This window comes from Ursus arctos, unplaced genomic scaffold (assembly GCF_023065955.2).
Source record: "Ursus arctos isolate Adak ecotype North America unplaced genomic scaffold, UrsArc2.0 scaffold_16, whole genome shotgun sequence".
Taxonomy (NCBI): domain Eukaryota; kingdom Metazoa; phylum Chordata; class Mammalia; order Carnivora; family Ursidae; genus Ursus; species Ursus arctos.
This window is the reverse complement of record NW_026622830.1, coordinates 28,987,147-29,014,073: the sequence shown is the minus strand read 5'-3', so window position 1 is coordinate 29,014,073 and position 26,927 is coordinate 28,987,147. Positions and strand designations below refer to the sequence as shown.

The window sequence follows — 26,927 nt, the reverse complement described above, 5'->3', positions numbered from 1 at the left end:
TTTAAGAATATCTGCTTGCTAGCGTTACAGCTGAATGACATCTTGGCTGGGTATAATAACTGGGGCCATCCTTTCTTGCCTTCAGAACTTTGCAGATGCTGCTCCCCTGAATAATACTGGGAGTGAATGCTGCGATGGAGAAGCCCAAGGAGAAGCCCCAGGCCTGTCTGATTTTTCCTGTTTTTACATGGTTTGCTTTTCTGTTTGGAAGCCTGAAGAGCTCTCAGTCACTCTCATTCTCTCTCCTCCTCCCTATCTCTCCCTCCTTTCTTCTCTCTCTCTCAACTATTTGTTGAAGTCACAATATTATATTTTACTTAGGTAGAAGTAACTAAAATCCAAACAGGGTAATGTCTTTACAAAATGGACTATGTACCACTGCAATACTTTTATGGCGCTCTGGCTACAGAAGGTCTTTCCTGAGGACTAGCATGGCTTCTGAAAACACATAATACACCTCATGTTCAGGCCAAAGGCCTGTCTCCATAAGCTTGAAAGAGAGGAAAGAATCAGAGAGAGCCCTAATCTCTAGATGATATATTTCACTTCTCTTTCAAGTGACGTGGGGGGGGGGTGCTCAATCTGTATCTTAATGCATTTTGCTCCTCCTACTCAATGACAGGTTAGCCCAAGAGCTTGTCAGAGACACTAAGGCACTGGCAGGTCCCAGTAACCTAGCGCAGATGAACTGCCAAAAGATCTTACATAACAGGTTGTGACTCTTTTCACAACCCAGAGAAGTAAGCACGAGTTGAGAAAAATATTGATGCAATAAAACATAAATTCCAAGCACTAAATAAATTCTTCAGGGAGCTCAGTCCAAGATAATAGAATACTGAACCACTAGTTCTAAGACCTGGACAAGCAGATAAGCAAAGACAAACTTCAGGAATTCAGAAACAGGTGTCTTCCAAGGCTGTAGCCACCTCTCTCACAAACTTCTCCTTAATGGCTGGTATCACGATGACCATGCCGGCACAGGGCACAGGACACACTCTACCACCCACAGTGGCCTGGTATTCCCATCACAGTGTCTGATCATCCAAAGACCATGGCCAAGGCTCTGTGCAGCTTGAACATGACCCCAGCCAGAGCAGGCACAGAACTACCTGAGGCTTCCCACCCAAGAATTATCCTTTATCCTAAAAGTTCAATAACTTGATCAAATCAGGTCTTACTGTTACACAGCTATGTAATTTTCCTGAAACTACTTGTGCTATTTCAATCCGTTTGTCCTATTTGTTAGGTTCTTTTCTTCAGTGACAGCAACTATCTTTATATTGGGTCTCCCGTCTTCCATGTGTCTTGTTTTCTAATTATTTCAACCTGTGTTCGTTGGAATGTCTATAAAGCTGTCAGTGATTCAATTTTCATTCCAGTTTTTTCTGTATGTAATTTATTTACATTTCCTTAGATGTGTAATCTTCCATTTCATCTCATTGTTACCATTTTCTTGTCTTTCTATTTGTGTTTTTGAATTCAAATTCTCATTACGTTGATGCTCAGCATCAAGCAGTTGGAAGCAATCTCCTTATTTTTCCTCTATGATCAGTTGTCAGCATTTACATGCTGTTTTCTTCCTCTTTATTTTCCCATCATAAGATATCTGCGTTAGCTACGTCATTTCTTTCATTTTGCTTGTGGTTAGATATTGCTCTCCAGACATCTGCAAAGCGTGGGTGATTTCTTAATTCTTTTTCTGCAATATCTAAGACAAGTTTGCCCTTCCATCCTAGCTCTAGTGTGAGAGCTGGTATTTTATGTTCTATCCACTGTTTAGAAGTCTGAGGACACGCTGGGGCTCAGAAGGGGAAGTATGCAATCTGTTAGAATAAACCACCCAGACTCTGCTCTCCTCCGAGATTTTAAGTGTCCTGGGTCAAGGACACAGCCCAAATTAAAAACAGCCCTGACTTTTGGGCAGAGAGAGTCAGCCATCCAATCAATTTCCCCTCTTTTCACCCAGTCCTCCCCAGCAACAAGTTCTACTACTCTTCAATTAAGAGAGTGAAATAACAATGATCCCTACTCAGTTTGTGTCTTTCCAGATTTGGGGTTATTCGTAAGAGCTCTCAGAATCTCATCCATATGGTTTCTGTGGGGCAAAAAGCAGGTCAGCTGTATGGTTCCTGTGAGTCTGTTTTAAAGGTTACTGGATTAGGTGATATTCCTTTCCTCATTTGGTTACCTGCTGCTCAATCTTTCTTTATATATATATATATATATATTTTTTTTTTTTTTTTAAGAGAGAGAGAGAGACAGTTTGAGTGGGGTTGGAGGGGCGGGGAGAGGGGGAGAGAGAATTTTAAGCAGGCTCCACACTCAGGGCAGAGCCCGATGTGGGGCTCGATCCCACAACCCTGAGATCATGACCTGAGCTGAAATCAAGAGTTGTATGCTTAACTGACTGAGCCACCGAGGAGCCCCCTTACTTTTTCTTCTTAAACATTTTTTTAAAAAACTTTTTTTTTTTTTAGCTTAAAGGAAGGAAATGCAGTGATGAAGTTTCAATTGGAAATCTTAACCTGGGAGACCAAGACCATTTGTCTAAGAGGACTCTTGGTGACATAAAATGGGGACTGCTTTTTAACGCAACTTAAAAGTTTTAGGTTAACAGCGTTGTGGAATAAATGGACAGTAAGCTCAATTGCTGAAATATGCTTATGTAAGAGTATAAATGATGATAAAATTTATCATCTAAGTTCCAGAAATACTTCTTCTAAAAGGAAAAGTTAGGGGCGCCTGGGTGGCACAGCGGTTAAGCGTCTGCCTTCGGCTCAGGGCGTGATCCCGGCGTTGTGGGATTGAGCCCCACATCAGGCTCCTCCGCTATGAGTCTGCTTCTTCCTCTCCCACTCCCCCTGCTTGTGTTCCCTCTCTCGCTGGCTGTCTCTCTCTCTGTCAAATAAATAAATAAAATCTTTAAAATAAAATAAAATAAAAGGAAAAGTTAGTAAAATTTATTTGAAAATATATTAATATTTACATGAAACACATAAAGCTGAAAAATCATGTTCTGATCAAGTACAAGCAGAAAAAATGTTACAAACAAATGTGACTCATGAGGTACACCAGTCACATAAAAAGCAAGAGGTGACATTAATATTTCCAGGAACAAATATTTGTGAAGGAAATAAATAAGTCACTTACTCTCCTATTCACCTGATAAACACTATTTGAGCACATTCTATCAGCTAAGCTCTGAGTGAGCAAACAAGGTCTCTAACCTTGGAGAACATAGAGTGGAAAAGGCAAAAAATGAGCAAATGCAACAAGGGGCAAACACAGCATTAAAAATGTACATTGCTCTAAAGGAAATGAGAACTATGAAAAAGAACAGAGAGAACCTGCCAGAACTGGATGATCAGGGAAGCTCTCTTGTGGTACAGTTAACTGAGATCTAAAGGGTGAGAAGAAAACAGCCCTGGGGTACAACAGCAGGAAGAGTTTGGATCGAGGGAGAGGTGAGTACAAAGGCCTTTAGAGTAAGGACGCACCTACAGAGTTTTAGGTAAAGCTAGAAGGCTGGGGAGGCAGGAAAGGAACAAGTTCAGTCTGGAAAGGTAAGCAGAGTCAGATCAGGTAGGCCCATTAGGTCCAATGGGAAAAGCCAATGATGGGTTTTAAGAAGGCAGTAAATGATGTGACTTACACTTTAAAATAATCATCCCAGTTGATATTTAAAAAATGGATTAACAGGAATGCATGGAGGGGCGCCTGGGTGGCTCAGTCAGTTGAGCAATTGCCTTTGGCTCGGATCATGATCCCAGGATCCTGGGATCGAGCCCTGCATCGGGCTCCCTGCTTGTTGGGGAGCCTGCTTCTCCCTCTCCTGTTCCCCCTGGTAGTGTGTTCCCTCTCTCTCGCTAATAAATAAATAAAATCTTAAAAAAGAAAAAAAAAGAGGAATGCATGGAAACCCACAGATTGCTAGGAATCTATTGCTGAAGTCTAGGTGAGCAATAATGGCAGGCTGGTCACAGAGAGAAAAGAATGAATATGACATGTATTTGGTCAGCTTGATGAGATTAGCATATGAGGACGTGAAGGAGAGGATCAAAATCACTCCCAGATTTTTTGCTTTGAGAGAGAATGGGGCCAAACACAAGGGAAAATCACATAAATGGTAAATACTTGACTCTCATAATATCTGTATGATAGAGGAAGGGACAATCACTTTCACACCTTTAATTTTACCTTACTTCTCAGGGTGGTGGCATGAGTGGTAGTGAAAAGTGGTTAGATTTTAAAGGTAGAGCTAACAACAAGACCTGCTGACATACTGTAGCAGAGACACTAGGGTGGTGGTCTTCATGCCCTCTGCTTCTGGGTATTCACACCCATGTATAATACCCTCCCCTCAAGTGAGCAGGATCTATGACTTGCTTCTAACCAACAGAACACGGCAAAGATGATGAGATGTCATTTCCACGACACCCGTCCTGCCAGGAGACTCAGTCTAGAGACAGACTCTCCTTGCGGCCTAATGAAGCAAACAGCCACACTAGGGAAGTCAAAGTGATAAGGAACTGTGGGCAGCCTCCAGGAGTTGAGGGCAGCCTCCATTTGTCAGCCAGCAGGAAGCTGGGGCCCTCAGTCCTACAACCGCAAGGAAACAGATTCTGCCAACCACCCTAGTGAGCTTAGAAGGGGACTCTTCCGCAGTTGCACCTCTAGATGAGAACACAGGCCAGGTGACACCCTGACTGCAGAGCACCCAGTTAAGACATGCCCAGAGTCCTGACCAGCAGAACTATGAGGTAATACATATGCGCTGTATTAAGCTTCTACGTTTGTGGTCATTTGTTATGCAGCAAGGGATAGCTAATGTGCGCACCGATATGGGGAGTGAAAAAATAAGAAGTCAAGGATGGCTCCAAAACGTGGGGATTAAGCAAGCAGAAGTATCAAATAGTCATTAACTGAGACAGGGACAACTGGGGCAAGAACGGCCTGGAGGAAAGATTAGTTTTGGACACATACAGTTTAAGATGCCTCTTAGCCAAAAGACTGAGATGCCAAATAACGAGGCGGCGATATGGATTCAGATGAAAAGTCTAGGATGCAGACATAAATCTGGGAGTCACCAACATAAAGGCCAAGTTATCACACGAGATCACCAGGAGACTGAATATACACTCTCACAGAAGAGGACTAAGAGCTGAGCCCTGGTGCACATCATCGTTCAGAGGTTAGTCAGTTGAAGAGGAACCAGCTAAAGAGGCTGAAAAAGAATAAGTATTTGGAACAAATATCAAGAGAATATGGAATCCTGGAAATCAACAGAAGAAGTGTTTAAAAGAGGAGGGAGGGCTCAGTCGGTTGAGGGTCCAACTCTTTTTTTTTTTTTTTTAAGATTTTATTTATTTAGTTGACAGAGACAGCCAGCGAGAGAGGGAGCACAAGCAGGGGGAGTGGGAGAGGAAGAAGCAGGCTCATAGCGGAGGAGCCTGATGTGGGGCTCGATCCCATAACACCGGGATCACGCCCTGAGCCGAAGGCAGACGCTTAACGACTGCGCCACCCAGGCGCCCCAAGGGTCCAACTCTTGATTTCAGCTCAGGACATGATCTCAATATCCTGGGATCAAGCCCCACCTCAGGCTCTGCGCTTGGCAGGGAGTCTGCTTATGGATTCTCTCTCTTTCCTACTCCCTCCCCCTCCCACTTGTGTGTGCACTCTAGCATGTGCTCGCTCTCTCCCAAATGAGTGAATAAATCTTAAAAAACAAAAAAAAAGGAGGGAGGGACTAATTATATCAAATGTTGGTGAAAGATCAAATAATATGAGGACTAAGAAATGAAAATTTGAAGTTCAGCTCCTTGGTCACATTAGCCACATTTCAAGTGCTCAATGACCACACATGGCCAGTGACATGACAGCGCCCCACTGGACAGTGCTGATGTACAGAAACAGAAGACAAGGTAAGCTAAATATGGTGATGGGAGTTTGTGGAAGTCCTCTTAGGGTAACTGTTACCTTTCAAAACAGAAACAGGAAGCAAGGCCAATAGCTGAGAATGAAAACAGGAGAAAATGTGGTGGAAATTTGAAAACCAAAAACAAATATGGTGGCTGAGCAGGAGAATGAGAGCAAGAATGAGACAAAACCAATGGACTGTGAACCCCTGTGGGAGCCAAGGATTGCTGGAGTTCACCCAACTTCTTGCACGTACATGCATGTCTTCTGCCAAATTTGGGCAATTCTCAGGCATTATTTCTTCAAATACTTTTTCAGACACTCTCTCTTGCTCCTCTCCTTCCAGGACTCCTCCACTGACAGAAATGTTAAGATTTTTTGTTATGGTCCACAGGTCTCTGAGGTTCTGTTCATTTTAAAAATATTCTATTTTTCTCCCTGGTTCAGACGGAGGGCTTTCTATTGTTCTATCTTCAAGCTCACTGACTCTTTCCTCTGTCCTTTCCATTCTGCTGTTGTCCCTGTCCACTGAGATTTTTGTTTTGGTTACTGTATTTTCCAGTTCTAAGATTTCCATTTGATTCTTCCTTAGATCTTCTATTTCTTTGATAAGGCGCCATTATTCATTTGCTTCAAGTGTGTCTATAATTGCACACTGAAGCATTTTTATAATGGCTGCTTTAAAATCTTGTCAGATAATTCTAATATCTATGTCATCCTGCTGTCAGCATCTCAACTGCCTTTTTTCATTCAAGTTGAGATTTTCCTGGCTCTTCGCATGAGAAATGCTATTCAGTTGAAATCTGAACATTCTGGGTATCATGGCATGAGACTCTGGATCTTATTTAAATCTACCGTTATAGCAGGACTCCCCTGACACCCCAGTAGGGAAGAGGGAAGTCCAACTCATTACTGCTGTTACTGCCGGGTGGGGTAGAATCCAGGCTCCCCACAGGGTCTCCACTGACATCACAGGGGTGGGGGAAGCCTCATTCCTGCCTGGTGGAGAAGAAAGTCCCAGTTCCCTAACTGGCCTTCAGAGATTAAGGCTGTAAGCAAATCACATGAAAAAACAAAAACCAAAAGGCTAAATATTAACTAGGTTACATAAAAACTAGATTGCTGAGAAAGTCCCAGCTCCCTAATTGGCCTTTTCTAACATTGGCAGTTGGGGGGTGATTGGAGCACCTCACTAGATCCTGGCAAGAGTGAAAAGCTAGATTCTACACTCAGACTTTGCTGACAGGAATGAGGGTGGGGCCATAGTTCTTTCTGTAGTGTTTGGCTGTAGTAGAGTCGTTATTTGTACCTAAAAGTTTTCGGTCTTGCCAAGCTGCCCCTTTTCTAGTCCTTATGTTAGAGAGAACAGGTGGCTTTATTCTTGGGGCTTTTCTGGCTTGTGCCTATTGGCGTTTCCAGATTGCTGCTTTTTCCAACATCAAATCTGAGATATATGAGACAAAAAGAAAACCCCTGGAATTTACCATTACCTCACTCCTTGGGGCCGAGGTTCCTAGTCAGACGGCCTTCTCTCTACCTTTTAGAGTTTTCTCATGTTTGCTTTAGATATAATGTCCAGAACTTTTAACTGTACTTAACATAAAGAATAGGGGAAAGTGACCTTCATTTCTTTGTGATTTTTAATAATTTCCTTTTTCATATTCTATTACTAAAGGAAAATCAGGGCACCTGGGTGGCTTAGTCAGTTAAGCATCTGACTCTTGGTTTCAGCTCGGATCATGATCTTGGGGTTGTGAGATCAAGCCCCACATCAGGCTCAGCACACAGTGGGGAGTCTGCTTCTCTCCCTTTCCCCCTCCCCCGTTCAGGTGTTTGTGCTTGCCCACACTCTCTCTCTATCTCTCTCTAAAGAAATAAGTCTTTAAAAAAAAATAAAGGAGTATCTTATTTCCTTTGTCTTCCTCCTGGGTTTGTCTTCAATTCTGAAATTATTTTAAAATTCTTTCCTAACTTCAATCATCTCATTTCTGGTTTTTCAACTTCTGATTCTATTGTTCTTTCATGTCTTACGTTATTTTCTTCCTGCATTTTAGCTTCTTTAGGAATAGTAAGTTCTCACTTTCATTTTTGTGATTATATTTTTCTATTATGCTTTCATGTACGAAGGGGGGTTATTCTAGCAGGTGGTCTCTTTTTTTCTTTCTATGTTACTTTAACTTCTAATTTTCTATGTCATTAAAACTTGATACTTTTCTGTTGCTCAATTTTAAGTAAAACTACTTTTTCTTGAACTTGTCCAGGAGAGGCCTGATTTAGGACCATCTTCCTAATTTCTCAGCTCTTTAGCTCACTCTTCTGTTGTCAACAGTGTGGTGTTCAAAACAGCAGCTTACTTGTTGAGATATCTGGCTCTTTTCCCCTCCCTGACTGTTATCTGGACACTCTTTTAACTTTTCATCTATGGTCCCTATCCTCTTCAATTTGAATTCTATTCCCAGAAGTTTCTCCTTAGTGTGGAACTTTCTCTTGTCAAGAGACTGGCTAGTTCGTTTTGAGAGCTAAAAAGGCACAAACAAATCTAGCCCCTTCAGATCCTACTACAGGTCCCTTGTGCTTACCCCTACCAGAATACACAAATCTTTCCAATTCCAGCTGATGTTCTCAAAGCAGCTTCTTCTAGGTATGCTGGAGCCTGTCACTTGGCCACTTGCCCCCCTTTACTTACTCCTGCTCAGATGCCAAAACCACACAGGTTTTGTAGCTGTCAGGGGTTAGCCCCACTCATCTGTGCAGACATTTTCTGACCAAGTTTTGTTTTGTTACCCATGTGCTTTTTCATTTTGCTATCCTAGCTGTCTATGTGCTTTAATGACTATTTGAGGGGTTCAGAAACTATGCCATTGCTGCCATAGTTTCTGCATCCCTTAAACAACAGATGCTGGTTTTTGACAATCTTCATTAATAAAAAATACCTAGAAAAAATTTCCAGGGCACAAAATCAGCATGAGTACGTGTTCATAAATTTCTCCCTAAAATCAATCTTTATAACTAACTTCATGACTCCACTGTGATACCATATATTCCCCCTTCAAGATGAGCAACATAGAACCAGCAAACAGACCTTGAACTCTGTCTGGGTCAAGTATTAGACAATGGCATAATTTCCTCTAGAAAACTATAAATTCAAACCACCTGACCTATAGAAATGCTAATTAAATTTATAGGTAAAGTAACCCCCAATTTATATAGAGCCTCAAGCAAGATATAAGAGATGGTATCTAGAAAAGATGAATTATTGCTTATTATAACAATGTATTCTTTGTGGCTCCCAACTTCAAAAACTAAGAATATGTCAAAGAAATCGTGGAACACTACTACTAAAACATTAACAGGGATTTTCCTCAGGTAATAGAATTACTGATGATTTCTTTTCATTTATCTCTATAAATTTTCGAAATGGAAAACTAATAAGCTTCTTGCAAAAATGTTTAAAACAACTTACGCTAGAACCATGTTGTAATCTGAGTGGTTGAACATATATCCTCCAACAACCCACATTATATTTCCATTGACCACAGCTTTGTGAGAGGCTCTGGGGAGCTTTAGATTAGAATATTCCTCTCGAGTCCAAAACGACTGGTTAGCTGGTACAGGAATTGAACATCCGGGACCTAATAGAACAGAATAAATTAGCTTCACAAAATGCAGCTTTAAAATAACTGCATTTAAAGTTTTAGTCATATAAATGTAACAAATACCTAAAGAATACTTAGTCTTTCCTTTAGCATCTAAATATCTGACAAAGCCCTCTAATTCATGCTTTCAATTCACTCAAAGCTGGTGACCAAGGGTCATTTCCAGTAAAATTCAAAATCACATACTTTCTAATGATGACCTGACCATATCCAGGTTAGGATTTTTTAGTAATGGAATACTTGCTTAAGCAGCTCTCAGAGGAAAGAGTAGACAAAGGAATTATTAATTCAAATGAAAAACTTAAGAGTTAAAGTGTAAAGACTAATCCCGGGAGTAATAATTCAACCCATCCAATTCCTGGAAAATCAAGAAACTCCATTTTTGGGGGGTGTGGCTCCTGCTGCAACCTGTGCACAGAGGTAGGTACTCCAACACTTCAATTACTTAACCCGCTGATGTCGGCCAAAGCACACAAACAAAAGCATTTCAACAGGCACATTTCCTTTCAAAATAAAAGTACTCTGAAGAAAAGGTAAATGTATAAAGAAAATTACTAAATCATTAACAGCTGTTATCACACAACCCTTAAAGAATTTGCTAAAGCTTCTCTGATAACCTATCTGCAGATAATTCCACTTGCTGTTTTAGGATTCTATTGTACAATCAACCCCAGTTTTTTCTGAATTTATTGAAAGTTTCTGAGAGATACTATCATTGTTAGTTCTCATCCCACCTCCTAGCCTTGGTTCTCTATGTTTTCTTCAGGCTGAGACCAAGTCCTCCAATCTTCATGAATGAACTGCAAAGAATGTCAAACCCCTCCACAATTCTAAAGAGACCACAACCACACATCTATGAAATGGAAAAACTGGTAAGAATCTGAATAAAGAAACACAAAAACTTCAATGCTACCTGATATCTGATTAACATAAGTGGTATATATGCAAGGAATAAAGTCAATGTACAATCCAATGAACTAGGAAGATGCTGTAAATTGGAAGAAAAACAAAGATAAAAGCTCCTACCCTGCCACTCAGGGAAGCAGGAGCATCCTCTGACATCACTTGAATTGCAAACGCCTCGATCAGGAAAACCACAGTCATGGACACAGTGAGGAATGTCGCATGCTTCCCCCTTCCAGTTTTCCAAACACTCACATTGGACAGTGTTGCTGCTATTACTGCTCTTACATTCCCCTCGGCCTGAGCAGTTGTTCGGACACATGTCAAAACTATAAAAACAGCGGGGGAGAATGAAATTAACACAAAGCAACACTTCAATTAATTTAGCAGAACTTTTGCCTACACAAGGTTTAAGACTCATTGGCTCGCAAATTCATTCACAAGCATAATGGCGGTACTTACCAGTTGGCCTAAGTGGGGTCACTCAACACTGCATGGCTAGGGCAGGTAATGAAATCAAAGCCAACCCTGCTGGATTCTCACAAGGGGAGACAAGTTAAAGAACTTAAAGGGAGAAGAAATTCTTGCAAAATGTCCAGGCTTAGCTTCTCAAGGGTGGGATGACTATGCTAGTCTTGGTGGCCCCACCAGTGGTGAGCATTAGGAAACTGTCAAATGCAGGGCACCTGGTGGCTCAGTCGGTTAGGCATCTGCCTTCGGTCAGGTCATGATCTCAGGGTCCTGGGATCAAGTCCCACATCAGGCTGCCTCTCCCTCTGCCCCTCCCCCTGCTTATGCTCATTCTCTGTCTCTGTCTCAAATAATTAAAATCTAAAAAGAAGAAAGAAAGAAAAAAAACCATCAAATGCAAGCTTGCAAGTTTGGAGGAGAGGATTAAACAAAGTGCTAACAATATATTACCCATCCTCATGGTATGTATGCCTCTGAATAGTCTCTGAAAGTTCACAGAATTAAGATTATTGCCCAGATTGCTGTATTTAAAATTCCTCAGTAAGTTCATGTCAAATGGAAGAAAAGGGAGGACCGGTTCAACTCAACAGTTTAACTATAATGCATCTCGTAATGACACAACTTAAGATAACCGTATTGAGGAGCACGTGAGTGGCTCAGTCAGTTAAGTGTCTGCCTTTGGCTCAGGTCATGATCCCAGGGTCCTAGGATGGAGCCCATGTCAGGCTCCCTGCTCAGCGGGGAGTTTGCTTCTCCCTCTGCCTCTGCCTGCTGCTCCCCCACCTCCTTGCTCGTGCTCTGTCTCAAATAAATAAATAAAATTAAAAAAAAAAGAGATAACTGTATTGACAGCACTCTGAGAAGATATAATTCAGATTTTTAAATAGGGGAGCAGTAACCGGACTATCAGGATACTTTTAAGGGTGTAGATTTCTTCTAAGGCCTATGAAGAAAACTAAAATGAAATTTTGTAGCAAAGCATGTCAAAAAATTAGCAATCAGTTGTTAAAAACAAGCTAATTAATGTTCACTCCTACACCCAAATATCAGTTTGTGACATATTTATAATAAAATTCTATATTTATATACAATATTTTTTATAATCTATGTAACTATAATGTAAGAAATGTGTATGCTTACTTTTTAAGCCCCAGTAAGCAGAATAAGTACACAAGGTATTTGGTTAAAAAAGCTGAATGACACTCTTATAGGCCTCTAGAAGGTGGTGTCTACGGTCTCTATAATAACACACACACAGAAGTGAAGCTTCATTATATCTTTAAGATCGTAAGAAAAAGGCCTTTGCAAGACAACAGTTTATAAAAAGTAAGTTTAAATCTCAGATTGGACTTGTTACGGTAAGATGGTACAATAATCACACTTTGTTTTTATAAAAGGCCTAGAATAAAACTGCAGTAAAACATTGCCATGATGTGCTCACCCCTCTGCTTCACACCAAAGATATGTCAAATTATAATTTCCTACTGACACACATATTAACCGTATACAAGGGAATGGCACACGACCAAAACTTAATGTTACTGAAAAAGGAAGAGGAGGGAGTAACTCTTAGCACCCTTTAAACTAAAGGAGGGCAAATATCACAACTTCCCCTGCCCCTCAACTTCTCCACTCCAGCACCCTCCGGCATACGTTTACTTCATGTGCCAAAAATTAATTGTGAGCACTCTTTAAAGTTACATAAAATCTCAAAACACAAAAATCATTTGAATCTCTGAAAAATGAAAGTGGCAGGTAATACATCAAAACATCTGCTTGTATGTCTAAATTGGAGTAATGAGAAAACGAGTATAATTATCTGTGCTTAAGACGTGACTTAGAAATAAGATGAAGTACCAATTTGTGTGAAAATAAAACTTTTTTTTTTCTTCTTTGAAAAAAAATGAGGCAACACGGAAGTAGCTGTGGGTACTAGTCTCAAGGGCCTCCCAGCTGAGGTCGGCCCAAAGCTACGATTCAGTGCAACTTGAGGGCGCCTGGAAAATGAGTAACAACGTTTTATGTATGTCTTTCTGGGCATTCTTCCAGGAATAAAGAACATTGTTTCATTTGGCTTTTCAAAGGGTCTACAAGCCCCAAAATGGTTTAGGGCTCCTTTTTAAAGAACAGAGATCTTGGAACCAAGAAACTAGTAAAATTTAGGATAACCTCAACATTCCTTCATTTAACAAATAAATACTAATTCTGGTCTTCAGGAGAGATCAAGGCTTCCCCTACACCAATCAAGGTAAGAATAACATGCATTTCTTGGGAAGATAATGGCCACAGAGCTAGCACAGCTCTCCAGTGATGGGGCAAAGGGTTTCCAATGTCAAGGGGTACTTCTATTGCCCCCTCTCTAGGTGTGCTCCCTCCCTGGAGTTTCCCTTCTCCCCCAAGGCTGCTACCAGGAAGGGCCTTGCAAGAGGGAAGACTGTGCCTAAGAACCTGTAGGGAACCCAGAACGGGGCCTAGATGAATGGCTAGAGTAATGCTCCTCAGAGTGTGGACCATGGACAGGCGGCAGCAGCATCACCTAGGGGCTTATCAGAAATTTGGATTCTCAGGCCCCAGCTCTGTTGAACTATGGTCTCTGGAGAAGAGCCAGGGATCCGTGTATTAACAAGCCCCTCCAGGAGATCCCTGTGCATGTGAAATTTGAAAAGTACCAGCCTAAACCTCTCCCCTCCCCTCCAGAGCTGAACTTCTTCCCAGAGTGTCCCACTCTCAATGCTGTGACTTTCTAACCTTCCATTCTGAACTGTGCCCCTTCCGGGCCCCCGACTCCACGCTCCCCCGCTAGGGTCACCTAGGGCCCCCTCCGCTTACTCAACCTATAGTGGTCAGTTCCCTCCTTAAAACTTTTCTTTCCTGAGCTTCTCTGATAACACAGCCCAGTGGCATTCCTCTGCCCCTTAGCTGCCTCTACTGCTCCTCTCCTCACTGTGCACATGCCCCATAAGCCTGTCACTGTCCCTGTGCCAGGGATTCCCAGATGACATCCCCAGCCCTGACAGGTCTTCTGGGGCCTGGATCTGAATGTCAATGTCCTGCGTAGACAGCTCACATGTGCAGAACCGGACTCATCAGTCCTTCCCCTCAACCAGCCTTTTTGCCTGCCAGGCTCACTAAAAATCACCTTGCTAGTACTGTGATACACTGCTCAGGCTGCCAAGTCACAAACCTTGGGCACCTGAAAAGCTAAATCAGCATACTAAGCAAGACAGAGATGGCTCTAAATAGGCCTAAAGAATCTGGAGACCCTGAGAAAACGGGCAGAAAAAGAATCCAGCATAAAGGTTACACATGGAGCTTACTGTCTCTGCCAGGAGTTGGCAAACTTACTCTGTAAAAAACCAAATAGCATCTTAGGCTCCTTGTGCCACAGAAGCTCTTAATAAAAGACCCCTTGCTTAGGGTGCTTTATGGATTTAACTACTTATGAAAACAAACATTTCTTTTTTTTTTTTTTTTTTTAAGATTTTATTTATTTGACAGAGATAGAGACAGCCAGCGAGAGAGGGAACACAAGCAGGGAGAGTGGGAGAGGAAGAAGCAGGCTCATAGCGGAGGAGCCTGATGTGGGGCTCAATCCCATAACGCCGGGATCACGCCCTGAGCCGAAGGCAGACGCTTAACCGCTGTGCCACCCAGGCGCCCCAGAAAACAAACATTTCTTAAGAGGGAAAAAAAGAAAAGACAAAAGTTAGCCTCTCTATCACAACAAATTCCCAAAGCTGTCTAGGTCTGCTTGTCTACATTTGCTTTCTAACCTCAACTAAGTCCTCATCAATGGGCCAACCACTGAGTACATGAAAATGACTAGTATCTGTTAAACTGCACTTAGCAAGAATCCCAATGTTTTCATCCATTAGCAGAAAAATGCCCCTCTTTTCCAGAAGAAGTTCAAAAGCAGTTAAGACCTGGGTTGAAACTGTGGTCCCAACTCTTTGACAATGTATTTTACCATTTCCCACCAGTTTCCTCAATTGTAGAACACAGTGTCCGTACCTCACTGAGTTTTTAAAAGAACTTTAAGTGAGAAAATCCATGCATGTGCAATGCCTGGCACACTGTCAGACCTCAATATATGTTAGTCATTATTACTGTTAAAACTATTACTGTTAAAACAAATAAGTCACAAAGACTAGACTTAAAGATCTTACTTGTAAGTGATATTAAATCCAGTCAAATTATAAGCAGCATCACTAAAAAAATGCAGCAGGGCATAACCTGATGTGGCAACAACCTCAGGGACAGTCTCGTTGCCATCTCTCTCGGGAACGATGAGGCCACTGAAACGAAAACACATTTCTTACAAAGGGAAGCATGGTTACCAGGCACGTCACGTGGCGGCACACAAATTCAAAACTGGAATTCGTCCTTAGAATTAAAAAAAAAAACCCAACACTTTCAGGAAGAGTGGCAAATTCTTGTGATAAATGTAGAGCGCCACCCGATTAGTTCTGGATCCAGTTCTGAATCCTCTGAGGAACAGATCTGAATCTTTCACTAGGCTCTCCTTTATCCTGGGTTATATTTCTAATGAGATTTGCAATCAATGGTTCTGTTCTTTTTATTTTTATTTTTGGTATATAAAACTACAATGCTTCGAAAAACTGAGTAAACCTTCAAAATCACAGAAAGTAACAAACTGTATCAGTTGATGAATGCCAAATATAAACTATTGAAAAGCATGAAAAGTAAAAATATAAATGAACTGATAAACACCCACAATCTTAACTCTATTATCATTCCGATGTACTTTCTTTGCCTAATTTCACAAGTAATTCACCATAAGCATTTCCCATCTTATTCAGAGTCCAACACACAATATATTTGCAGGGTGTCCGGAGAGCATTAAAAATTATCAAGTCAAAGGGTCTAAATGATGGCTTTAAGGCTCTTGATCCATAAAACCAACTTGCTTTCCAGAAGCAATACGCGAACTTGAAATCTCATCAATACGAGAATGGAAAGGTCCATCCTACCTCACTTACCAACAGGAAGGATACCAGTCCTATTTTAGCTTTGGTAATTTAGTAAGTGAAAATCAATTCTTTTATATTGTGGTTTTGAGGTTCTTTCACACTCCCGAGGTTAATCATTTTTCCTGTGTTTACTTGCCTTCTGCATTTCTTCATATGGGCACATCTTTTGCCCAATTATCAATTTGCTACCACCACCACCACCACCGCATTCAGTGAAAATCTGAATTCTTACCAGGCCCTATGCAATCTGCTCCACACACACAACCCCACCCAACGAACAAACGTCTCATCTATTACTCTCTTCCCTTCACTCACTCGACCCCAGCCACACTGGCCTCCTTGCTTTCCTACAGCACACACCACATAAACTCCCCCCTCAGAGCCTACGACAATCTCCAATAGTCATTCACTGTGACCTAGCAATTCTAAGTTCTTTGTAGAACTAACACTTGCTCATGTACACAAAGACAAATATACAACAATCCTCACTGCAGCACTATTCAGAATGGCAATAGGTTGAAAACCATCCAGGGGCACCTGGCTGGCTCAGTTCGTAGGGCATGCAACTCTTGACCTAGGGGTCATGAGTTCAAGCCCCACACTGAGCACAGTGATTACTTAATTTAAAAAGGAGGAGGAGGAGGAGAAAGAGGAAGAGGAGGAAGAGGAGGAGGAAGAAGAAGAAGAAGACGACCACCACCACCACCACCTAAATGTTCATCTGCGGGGAGTCAGATGAATGAATCATTCCGTATCTGTAAGTCTGCAGAACTAACAAGGAGCTCATCAAGGCATCCCGTTAAGTAGGGGAAAAAACAAGCTGCAAAACAATGGGCCTAGTGTATGTATACATTTACACATATTTAGATAAGCGCATATATAAATAATGAAATGGAAGAATACAGAAGCGGGAAATGAGGAGGAGGGGCCGGGATTTTCATTCAATAAGACTTTTCAATATAAAGACAGAATTCTAGAAACTCGAGAACTCCGAAGGTGCCCCGGGGTTTATAAAACAGTGAAGCATTTTGCATTACGTAGTCCACTAACCAATATTTACTGATGCTGCAGTGAGGCACTGTTCTAGGTACCAGAGAACAGCAGTGAAGGACTCCCTGCTTCCACGGAATTCACATTAGAGACATGACAAATAAGCCTAGATATCCCCCCCTCCCCCAACACACACGTGTGTATATGTAGCACCGGGCAGAGATAAATGTTATGGAAAGAAAAAAACAGTGCAAGAACAAAAGGCGCTACTTTAGAAAGGGGCAGTTAGGGAAGGCCTCTTGGGAAACGTGACCTTTGATCAGAGACCTACATGAAAGTTTCAACCATCATCATCATGCTTTCATCAATTTTATGTACCAGAACCCCTTGAAATGCTGAACAGAGAAGTACCTATAAGAGGGCCACCTCAAAACAGGTATGTTGCAAGTAATCTTCCCATAAGAACGACCAGGAATGACTGGGGGCTTCAGTCACATGTGGAAGACCCGCACTCCTCTCCTCGCAGGAGCTTCAGGACCAGAGATGGGAATGCCGATCCTCACTCCACAAGCCTGGGCAAGTCATGGACATCCGGGAACCTCAGTGTCCTCAAATGCACATGGATAGAAATCCTACCTGCCCCGCAGCGATATAATGAGAAGCAAACTATCAGAGCACGTGAAGTCCTGAAACACTGCCTCACACTAGTAGGTGCTCAGTAAGCGATGGCTCATGGTATTTATCATTCATATGGTGGGGACATTTAAGGGTGCAGGACAAACAGAACAGGAGGAAGGAGGAAGGACACAGTCACGGCAGGGGTGAAGGGCCGTCTGCACTAGATGACCATGATGCTGGAGAAAGGGGGTCAGCTTCCCCACTGTCAGAGAGACTCAGGCATTGGCTTCTTTCCACTTTGAAAACTTGACATTGTGACAGCTTTGGAATGTGCCACTTTCTCCCAGTGAAAATAAAACAACTGGTTTATGACAAAAATAAACTTCTACAGGGTAAATGAACACGAACACAGCCTCAAGCCAGCATGCAAGGCAATGGAAAGTGCGTGGGTGAGAAAGCGATGCTGCAAGCGTGCCATTCAACTGTCACCCCGAGCCACCTCCCACCTCCCTCCCCATCTCCTGCCCCCAGGTAGATAAATACATGCAGCCATGGCTTACGTGGCAGCCACTTGTTCAACTTGAGCAAATCAAGGACTGCCTGCCTTGGGGTTCTGTATAATCTTATATTTTAAACCATTTATTTAGAACCATTTTTGAAAATCGCTGTTCAAAGATATTTTCTTAACTCAGTAGAATGGTGCCAGGCAGACATGGGCTCTCTGAACACACCTGGGGCACACCCTGCCTTCACCAACTATACCAGCCGAGTTTCCTAGCAATCCTAGGTTTGACACACCTGTCTTCTTGCAAGACTGGATGCTCCTCAAGGGCAGGGAGATGTGGAAGGAAAGCCAGGATCTTAAAGTCAGGGGTCAGAGTCTGGCGACGGGGCTAGGGAGGGTTTGTACTTCTGCCTGGTGAAGGAAGGTTCATGAACCTGCGAAGTGCCTGCCTTTGACTGCTTCTCTGTGTGCAGTGGTCTGACCACGGTGTCAACTGGGTCACTGGAGTGCTAGACAGATGACGGACTCCTGCTTTTAGTAAGCTCTTCTAACAGCTCTTCGTCACAGCCTAAACAATTGCCTTATCAATACATGACTTCTCCCACCCCCACCGCCAGAAAAAACAACCAACTCTAAAAGGAATAACGTTCTGATAAAGAATGTTCTCAGAAAGGAAAACTATTCTCCCTGCCCCCTCACCACTACCACCTCTGCAGAGGAGCTGCTCCACAAAGGTGCTACATTTACACATTTGTTGAACTGGGCGCACCACAAACGCAAAAGGTGGTAGAGCTGGAAGAATCCTGCTCCAGCGGCTCTCAGATTTGTCTGCTAATGGAACTTGGTTTGAGACACAAGTTTCATTCAGAACTTCAACACGTAAAAGATAAATGCCATCGACCGGTTCAGAACCAAGTCAAACTTCAGAGTTTGCCACACACCCAAAGAAAACACGGTACAACACGGTGACCTGAGGGAGCAGAAGCTGAGGACCAGAGCGCTTACCTGACGTGTCCGAGTTCACACGGAGACTTGGGAGGAACTGACGTACACGGTGTCCCCACCTCCTGAATCCCACGGGGTTCTTTCCTGACTGGCTGGGCTGTGTGCCAGCAGGCTCTCACCACTCTGCCTCCCCCCCCACACACACACATCGCCGAGTTGATTCTTCCCTCCAAAGCTCTCCTGACCCAGCAGCACTCCTCAGCCCCCATCTTGTGACAGCGCCCTTATGGCTTCAACAGTGGTTTTCAAGGTATTCTGTACATCACTGCTTTAGGGGTTTTGCGTTTCAGGCAAATTTCCATTTTTAAACACATATTTGTTCACTATCATTTTAGAAACTTCACACTAAATATGTTCTAAGTTTAAATTTTAAAATAATCAATGTGTTAATTTATGTTACCAGTTAACCAGCTTTTTTAGAGAAAGAAAAATCTTCCTGTTATTTGTATATACACTCTGGCTTCTCTCACAAGTCAATGACTAGAAAAATTAAAGCCTCCTGCTTGCTTTGCTGCTGCTCTTGTTTCACGTGTGTGCTCATCAAATACACAGTCCAGGGGAGCCACAGGGCGATGCACCTACATGGCTGATGTTCCCACAAGGGCTACTGGAGACCTGAGTCAAGCGCCCAGCACATGACAGGGACTCCATGAATTCTGGTTCATGAACTCAGTGTCGAGTGAACCCCCATCAAGTATTATCATGAGAGTACCCTAATATAGACAATTTCCATGCATGTGTTGAAATTTGGAGTGCCTCTTGCCATAACCCAAAGTATGCTTCAAATTCTGGCATAAAAATATGTCCACCCCACACTTGGACGATGACATTTTAATGCTTAGCATGGCCTATCCACCCCGCTCTTTGGCTCCATTAGTGAAACTTTGAAACCCAGAAAATGACCTAGGTTCTCAGTTCAAAGATATGCTGGAGAGAATTCTAAGCCAAAGTAAGTAGAAAAATATAAGGGCACATTAGTCCCCTGATTTCCTGTGTCCTTGGGCTGCTTGTGTACTGTTTAATCTCTGTTACCTCCTCACTGACATGAAACATCAACTAGACTAGCCCCAGGTGAGGAACACAAAAAATATTTGCTGAATTGGTTTCTTTTTAAAGTCAGGGAAATAAAATGTCTGAGAGAGAGAAATCCAGAAAGTCAGCTGCAGATGAAAAACTGACAGCTATGGCTCTCTAAGGGGATGTACATTTTAGAAAAATATATTTTATAAATCCTCTATCAAGTAAAAGGAAGAAAAATGGATGGTTTTGAACCCCCATGTAGTCAAAAACATAATAAACAACACAGCTACTGACTGCTAATAAAAACTAAAATGCCAAAACAACAGAGAACGTATATTTAGTGTTAAGCTGTTTCGTTTAACTACTAATAGGGAAAACACTTGTTTAAAAAAATACATAATTGGTATTTTCCTCATTTTCCACAGGTTACTCTTCATTTTCTGTGTATTCTTCCAAAAAGTTCCCTTCACCCATATTAATGCATATATATAAACACACACGCGCGCGCACACACACACACACACACGAGATCTGGATTCAACAAATAACTCCTGAACGCCTATGCAATGAGGAACACAAGGATCGAGGTGCCTGTGGTTTGTGATTTAAATTTTTCACAGAAATAATATCCAATATATTACTCACAAAACATTTTTTAAATGTACACTTCACCACCACCGTAAGAAGTAAGTGAGCTTGATACTACTACCACAGTTTTATAGATCAGGAACCTGAAACGAGAGGTCCAGCCCTCTGCCCAGAAACTTACCAGTGGCTAAAGGAACCCAAGTCAGGCCTAGCGCACAAGCGACAGAGAACTCCAGAACTAGTACCCTCTCCATGAAATAAAGGTGGTAAGCAATAATAAAAGCTTGCAATCTAGGAGGTAAGTCTGAATTCAGAAATCAAATAATGATTAACTAGGACTTCGGTGACAAAACTTACCTAAAGGCAGCAACTAGTGGCGCATAAATTGAGTCTCCATCATAAACATATAAATGGTCCCAACTACACTCTGTAGCAAAATGATTGAAACGAAGTCTCATTATTCTATTTGGCCTGAAAAGAATAAGAAAAGCAGTTTATAATCATCATCATAAGTATAAAACATTGGATGAGAAAACAGAGAGAGATCGATTTTTAAAGAACTTACAGGGAGAGAAGAAATGAACAGTACATAAACGACATCCCTTCATTTGCTGACAATTTATTTCATACTTACCATGTGCAAGAGACCGCTAAGCACGCAATGGTAAACAAAATCACCAGGCTCTCTGCCTCCCTGGGCCTTGCAGTCCATCCAGAGGCTCTTCTTCAGCAGCCTGTGAACCGACCCACTGGCCCTTCTGTTTCGGCACTTCCTTCCTTACTCAACCTCAGATTCCACATTACGTCATTTCACAAACGCCACTGCCAGTTCTCTATACTTGCCTACCCTTCTGCCCTTCCATGGAACTACCTGGCAAAGGCCTGGTCTAGAGGGCCTCTGGACTTAGATTTAATGCAGAAAACCAAGCCTACCACTGGGTCCTCGAGACCACCAGGTAGGCTGGTTTCAGGACTGGTCACAGCTCACCAACTTCCAACTGGCACTTCAAATCTGCCAGCAGCGCTACTACTCATTCTCTCCCTCCTCAATTGCTGCTCACACCCAACTACTATTTCAAACCATTTGGTCCCACCTCCCTGCTTAAGCTCAGCACCCAGACAAAAATCTCTCAACACCCCATTTTCCAAAACATATACACCTGTCCCCTCCTCTGTCCACCTCTCAAACACTTCACATCTCCCTCTCATCTGGAACTTTCCACATCCTCATTTAAATCTCCCTAAGTCTCACATATTTTACAAAAAACCACAAAACATAAAAACGTCAAACTTCAACTCTCCTTCCAGCTACTACCAAACCTATCCCTCTCTCTGAAGAGAGTGAACCTCCACACAAGACTCTGCTTTCTCTGTTTCTTCACATCCCACTCACCCTCTTTGCTCGCAAACCTGGCTTCCACCCAAACAGTCCACTCAAAAACCTCTTGGTAGTATCAGCACCATTTATATCCTGGTGATGCCTAATTATACGTCTCCAGCCTAGGCCTTCCCTCTACCCCACACTCATCTACTTAACATCTCTAACTAAGCAAACAACTAAATAAGTTCACAAACAAGTTAACTCGGCTGATGATGGCTACCGTGAAGACATGAAAGGAATGTGACGTGTACAATAGGTAGTAGGGAACTACCCCAGAAACCTTTGGAAGAGATGAGAACGACAAGAGATAAGCCATGTGAAAAGGATAGGGAACAGCACAGTCTGAAAGTGCAAGTGAGAAAGAGGTTGATGTGTCCAAGCAACACGAAGAAAATCAGTGTGTCTGAAACATAGCAAACAGAGGACACCTCATGAGATAAGAAGTGAGAGATGGCCAAAGGGGCAACAAGCAAAAGCCAGGAGGCCAATTTCAAGGCTACTGCATGGCCCAGGAAAGACAGGATGATTGGTGTCTCACAACAATTGTAGAGATGAAGATGAAAAGGAGAAGGCAGATGGACTGGAAAGACATTGTAGAGGGAAAATGGGCAGATCTTACTGATAGGCTGAATATGGGGATGAGGGGAAGAAGGAGTTAAAGGTTTTGCTTAGGCTGAGGAGGAACAACCACCAGGAGCACCTTCAGAGGATTGCTGCAGAAGGAGGTCAGATAGCAATGAACTGCTAGAAAGCACAGGGGCAAACAACTCTTTAAAGCAGCAGTTCTTGAACTGTGGGCTTTGCAATGCAGGGAGGGGCCCTGGGACTCTTTTAGGTGGTCTAAGAGGTCAAATCTATGTTCACGATAATCCTAAAATATCACGTGCCCTTATCAGCACATTGGCATTTACTAATGGTTCAGGAGCGATGGTGGGTGAAAGAACCTGCTGGCACCTTAGGACAGAGCAAGGCGGAAGCACCAAACTGGACCAGTAATCACTGTTACTCTTCACCACTACATGCTCAGAGAAAAAGGAAAAATGGGTTTCGTGTAAGGATATCTTTATTACGCGGTAAAAACTATTAACTTCATTAAATCTTGACCCATGAGTACGTATCTTTTGAATATTCCACATGACAAGACAGGAAGCACTGACAAAGCATTTCTGCTGCCTAACACAGGACAGTGGTCTCAAGGGAAACCACTCGTGCAACTGTTTGGGTGGTGAGCTGAACTAGTTCCTTTTTTCCCGGAATGCCATCTATCATTTTTACTTAAAAGAACAACAAACTACGGTTACTCAGATTTGTATATTTGGTGATACTTTCTTAAAAATGAACAGAGCAGGTCACTTCAGAGAAAACCACTGACAGCACTTGTTGCCAAAGATAAAATGTAAACTTTCAAGCAACAGAGTGACGGACATTTGCATCTGCCACCCGTACACAACTTCCCAAAGCTTCAAACTCTCTGATGAGATTAATGGTGACGTTGACCAAGTGATTTCTATTTCAGGTTATATCATGCAATATATCAAAATCTGGAAGATCTGCATAACTCATTGAACGATGATTTTCCAAATAACCCATATATCCTGTTAAGAGTCAAAGATCCATTCTGAAGTACAAGAAAACCAACAGATTTGAACTTAAGTTCCAGAAGTTCATAAACATTGTTTCAGATTCCACACTGCACTTTACTTTTAGGAAATTAGCACCTGTCAAGCTTTGATGTAGTATCAAAGAAGACGACCCAAAATTATTTATAAGAGTTATTAAAATCTCCTTTCTTTTCCTACTACATATTCAAGTGAAGACTAATTTTCTTCACATTCTTCAACCACAATAACATATTGTAACAAAGTAAATGCAGAGAAAAATATAATAACCCACCTATCTTCTACGGAGCCAGACACAGAAGAAATTTTACAAAAATGTAAAACAATATCATTCTTTTCATTGATTTTTTTTTTTAAATATAGGGTTTCCTGAGGGCTTCAGAGGGGAGGGGGATGGGGGAATGGGATAGACTGGTGATGGGTAGTAAGGAGGGCACGTATTGCATGGTGCACTGGGTGTTATACGCAACTAATGAATCATCGAACTTTACATCAGAAACCAGGGATGTACTGTATGGTGACTAACATAATATAATAAAAAACATTTAAAAAAATATATAGGGTTTCCTTTTTCATAAAAATATGTCATATTTGCTGACATGTAGTAGGCTTATCATTGCTTTTAAATGAGTTAATGAAGAATTTCCTTAGTATTAATTTATTATATGATGAACACAGATATAACCCACATAAACAAAAGTTACTTGGAATTCTCTAAATTTAAGAGTATAAAAGGGGTCCTGAGACCACAAAGCTTGAGAAACTCTGCATTAAAGATCTGCCATTAAGAGAGGCTCCTGGGTGGCTCCGTCAAATAAGCAACTAACTCTTGATTTTGGCTCAGATTCTAATCTCAGGGTCATGAGTTCAAGCCCTATACTGGGCTTCATGTCCACAATGGAGCCGACTTAAAAAAAAAAAAATGCTACAAAGAGAAGGAAAAGGCAAGAGCTGGAGGGTACAGGAGGCCCAGAGAAGAAGCCATTTGAACAGGTAACAGTTATTTTTATTTTCCTGCCCACAATAAAAATAAGTACTTACAAAAATGATATAATATTTAATTTCCTATAGCTTTAAGCAAACCATTTCAAATACTCAACAGTTTTAACTATTATAATTGACAATATACAAATTTCTGGTGTGTACAATTCATTCATAGCTTTAAATCAACACAAAACTTCTTTTCAGATTAACAATGAAGATTAAGAAAAATAAAATCAAATTCACTTGTCAGATGAAAAGTTATCAAACAAAAAATATTTTAAGTACTTTATGTTACAGATTGTTAATTTTACTTGTAAAAAAAGTAATGCCACACTGAGCTCGGGAAAAAAAAAATTAAACCAGCCATTACTACTTACTGTCCTTCAATGAGCCATGTGCACTTCGTTTTATATTTATAATTTCCAGGTCCATCTGTTACAAACCCAGAAGATCCAGTTAGTCTGTAATGCAAAGTAAAAAAAAAAACAAAAAAACACTTAAGTCCATCAAAATTTCACATATCGATATCTTTCTTAATTCTCAATTCAAGCATAGTGGGTACATTAATGTATAACCAGAATAAAATCACTGGATAGTTATAGTCAGTGTATACAAATCTGGGTGAAAAGAGTACTTGCCATAAACTTAAGAAAAGGGGATACAAATACATTAAAACCAACAGGAATAAACAAAAACATATCTCAATCTTTCTAGCTAAGACAAGAAATCCATACTTTGTACCATGAAAATGGCTACAAGAACGTACTAATATGAGTTGGTTTTTAAAAAGTAAGATCATACAGTTACAGGTACAATTAAAGTGTATTTAATACAGTAACACTGTGGAGAACATAACTGAGTTGCACAAGCACATCGAGCCACACACACAAGGGACCCGTCACATTCATCTTGCTTCTGGAGGCGATCCACACCCGCCCCCCCCCCAGGAGCAGTGTCCATCAGTACCTGCCTTCCCACACTCCTGCTGAATCTGAAGTTTGTCAATATTTTTAGGTCTTGCCGATATGATAGGCATGAATTGATAATCTCATTCATATTTTGGCTGGTATTAACCCTGAAGCTTGAATATCTTCTCGTATGTTTTGGTCATTTGCATTTCCTCTTTTGTGAATTAAAATTCCATATTCTGTGCCCACTTTGCCACCAAGTTGTCTTTTTCAAATTAATGTTCAGGAGCTCTTTTTATATTAAGGAGCTCCCATCTGCATGTTAAATACACTATAAATATACTTTCTCAGTTTGCTTTTTTCTTTATATTTCGTGTCTGTTATCTTTTGCTATAAAGAACTTTTTCATATTTAAGAAGGATGCTATTTCCTTCCTCACTGCTGTTTCCAGATCATTTTTCCTCTGTCATCCGTCACCAATGTCAGCCTTTCTGAAACAGATGTTCTCCTCTGGATCTGCCTCCCCTACTTTCTGAGTTAACTACTGACATCCCAGTTACTCCTTCTCACCCACTGATACTTGCATCTAGTTCACTGCCTTCCATTCAACTACATCAACATCCAAGATGTTCCAATCAGAACCTAAGCTCTCCATTTCTTAACTTCACCATTAACGGTCTTTCCTCCACCCCACATTAGTCATCCACTTCCTGCCATTATCTGTGACAGCAAAAGCACCAAAATCTTCATTTTAGGCATCCTATGTTATAACCACCATCTCTTATGTCTCAAGTTCATTTAGCCTAGCTCCCCTTTTCCAGGAAGTCATCAGCCCTATGGGGACCTCCAATCCACTGATCACTTCTTCATGTTCATCACCCACCACCCACACATTTGACTTTCCCACTTACCTAGTTAAGATTCCATGGTCCATCACAATTATCACCACCTGCAAATCCCTTGGCTTCTTTCCCCCTTTTCTCCCTCTACTGTACTTATCTGGTTAGTGATATCTCCATGCCTTACTCCCAATATCCATTTTACCCCCAAAATGTTAGTCTGAGCCAAACATGGTTTTCTGTGCCCCTGCCAATAACTGATTAGAAATGTGTATCAGTTAAGATTAGGTCCTAACGCAACTGACAGAAAAACGTAATTAGTAATGGCTTAACCAAGATATAAAGTCCAAAGGAAAGATATACAGAGCACATAAGGGATTTCTGTCATCTCATCAGGGACCTAATGCTCTTCTGTCTTGTTGCTCTGTCATCAACATGTGGCTTCCATCTCATAATCCAAGACGGTGGCTCCAACTCCAGCTTTTATTCCCACATTCTACCAAGTAGGGAGGAAAAGAACACAAGGTGCA

At 41.6% G+C, this 26,927-nt stretch overlaps 1 protein-coding gene across 3 annotated transcripts in view; it reads right to left on the bottom strand.

The window, feature by feature from the left end:
• The window catches only part of ATRN (attractin), a 146,710-nt gene that overhangs the window by 87,242 nt on the left and 32,541 nt on the right, over positions 1 to 26,927 (bottom strand). For all 3 annotated transcript variants that reach the window (XM_057312635.1, XM_026503085.4, XM_026503086.4), the window contains exons 2-6: positions 25,028 to 25,111; positions 21,024 to 21,137; positions 15,116 to 15,244; positions 10,602 to 10,807; positions 9,383 to 9,551 (exon numbers count right to left, since the gene is read on the bottom strand). In XM_057312635.1, coding sequence (XP_057168618.1) covers positions 9,383 to 9,551; positions 10,602 to 10,807; positions 15,116 to 15,244; positions 21,024 to 21,137; positions 25,028 to 25,111 — 702 coding nt within the window. The remainder of the gene's footprint in view (positions 1 to 9,382; positions 9,552 to 10,601; positions 10,808 to 15,115; positions 15,245 to 21,023; positions 21,138 to 25,027; positions 25,112 to 26,927) is intronic.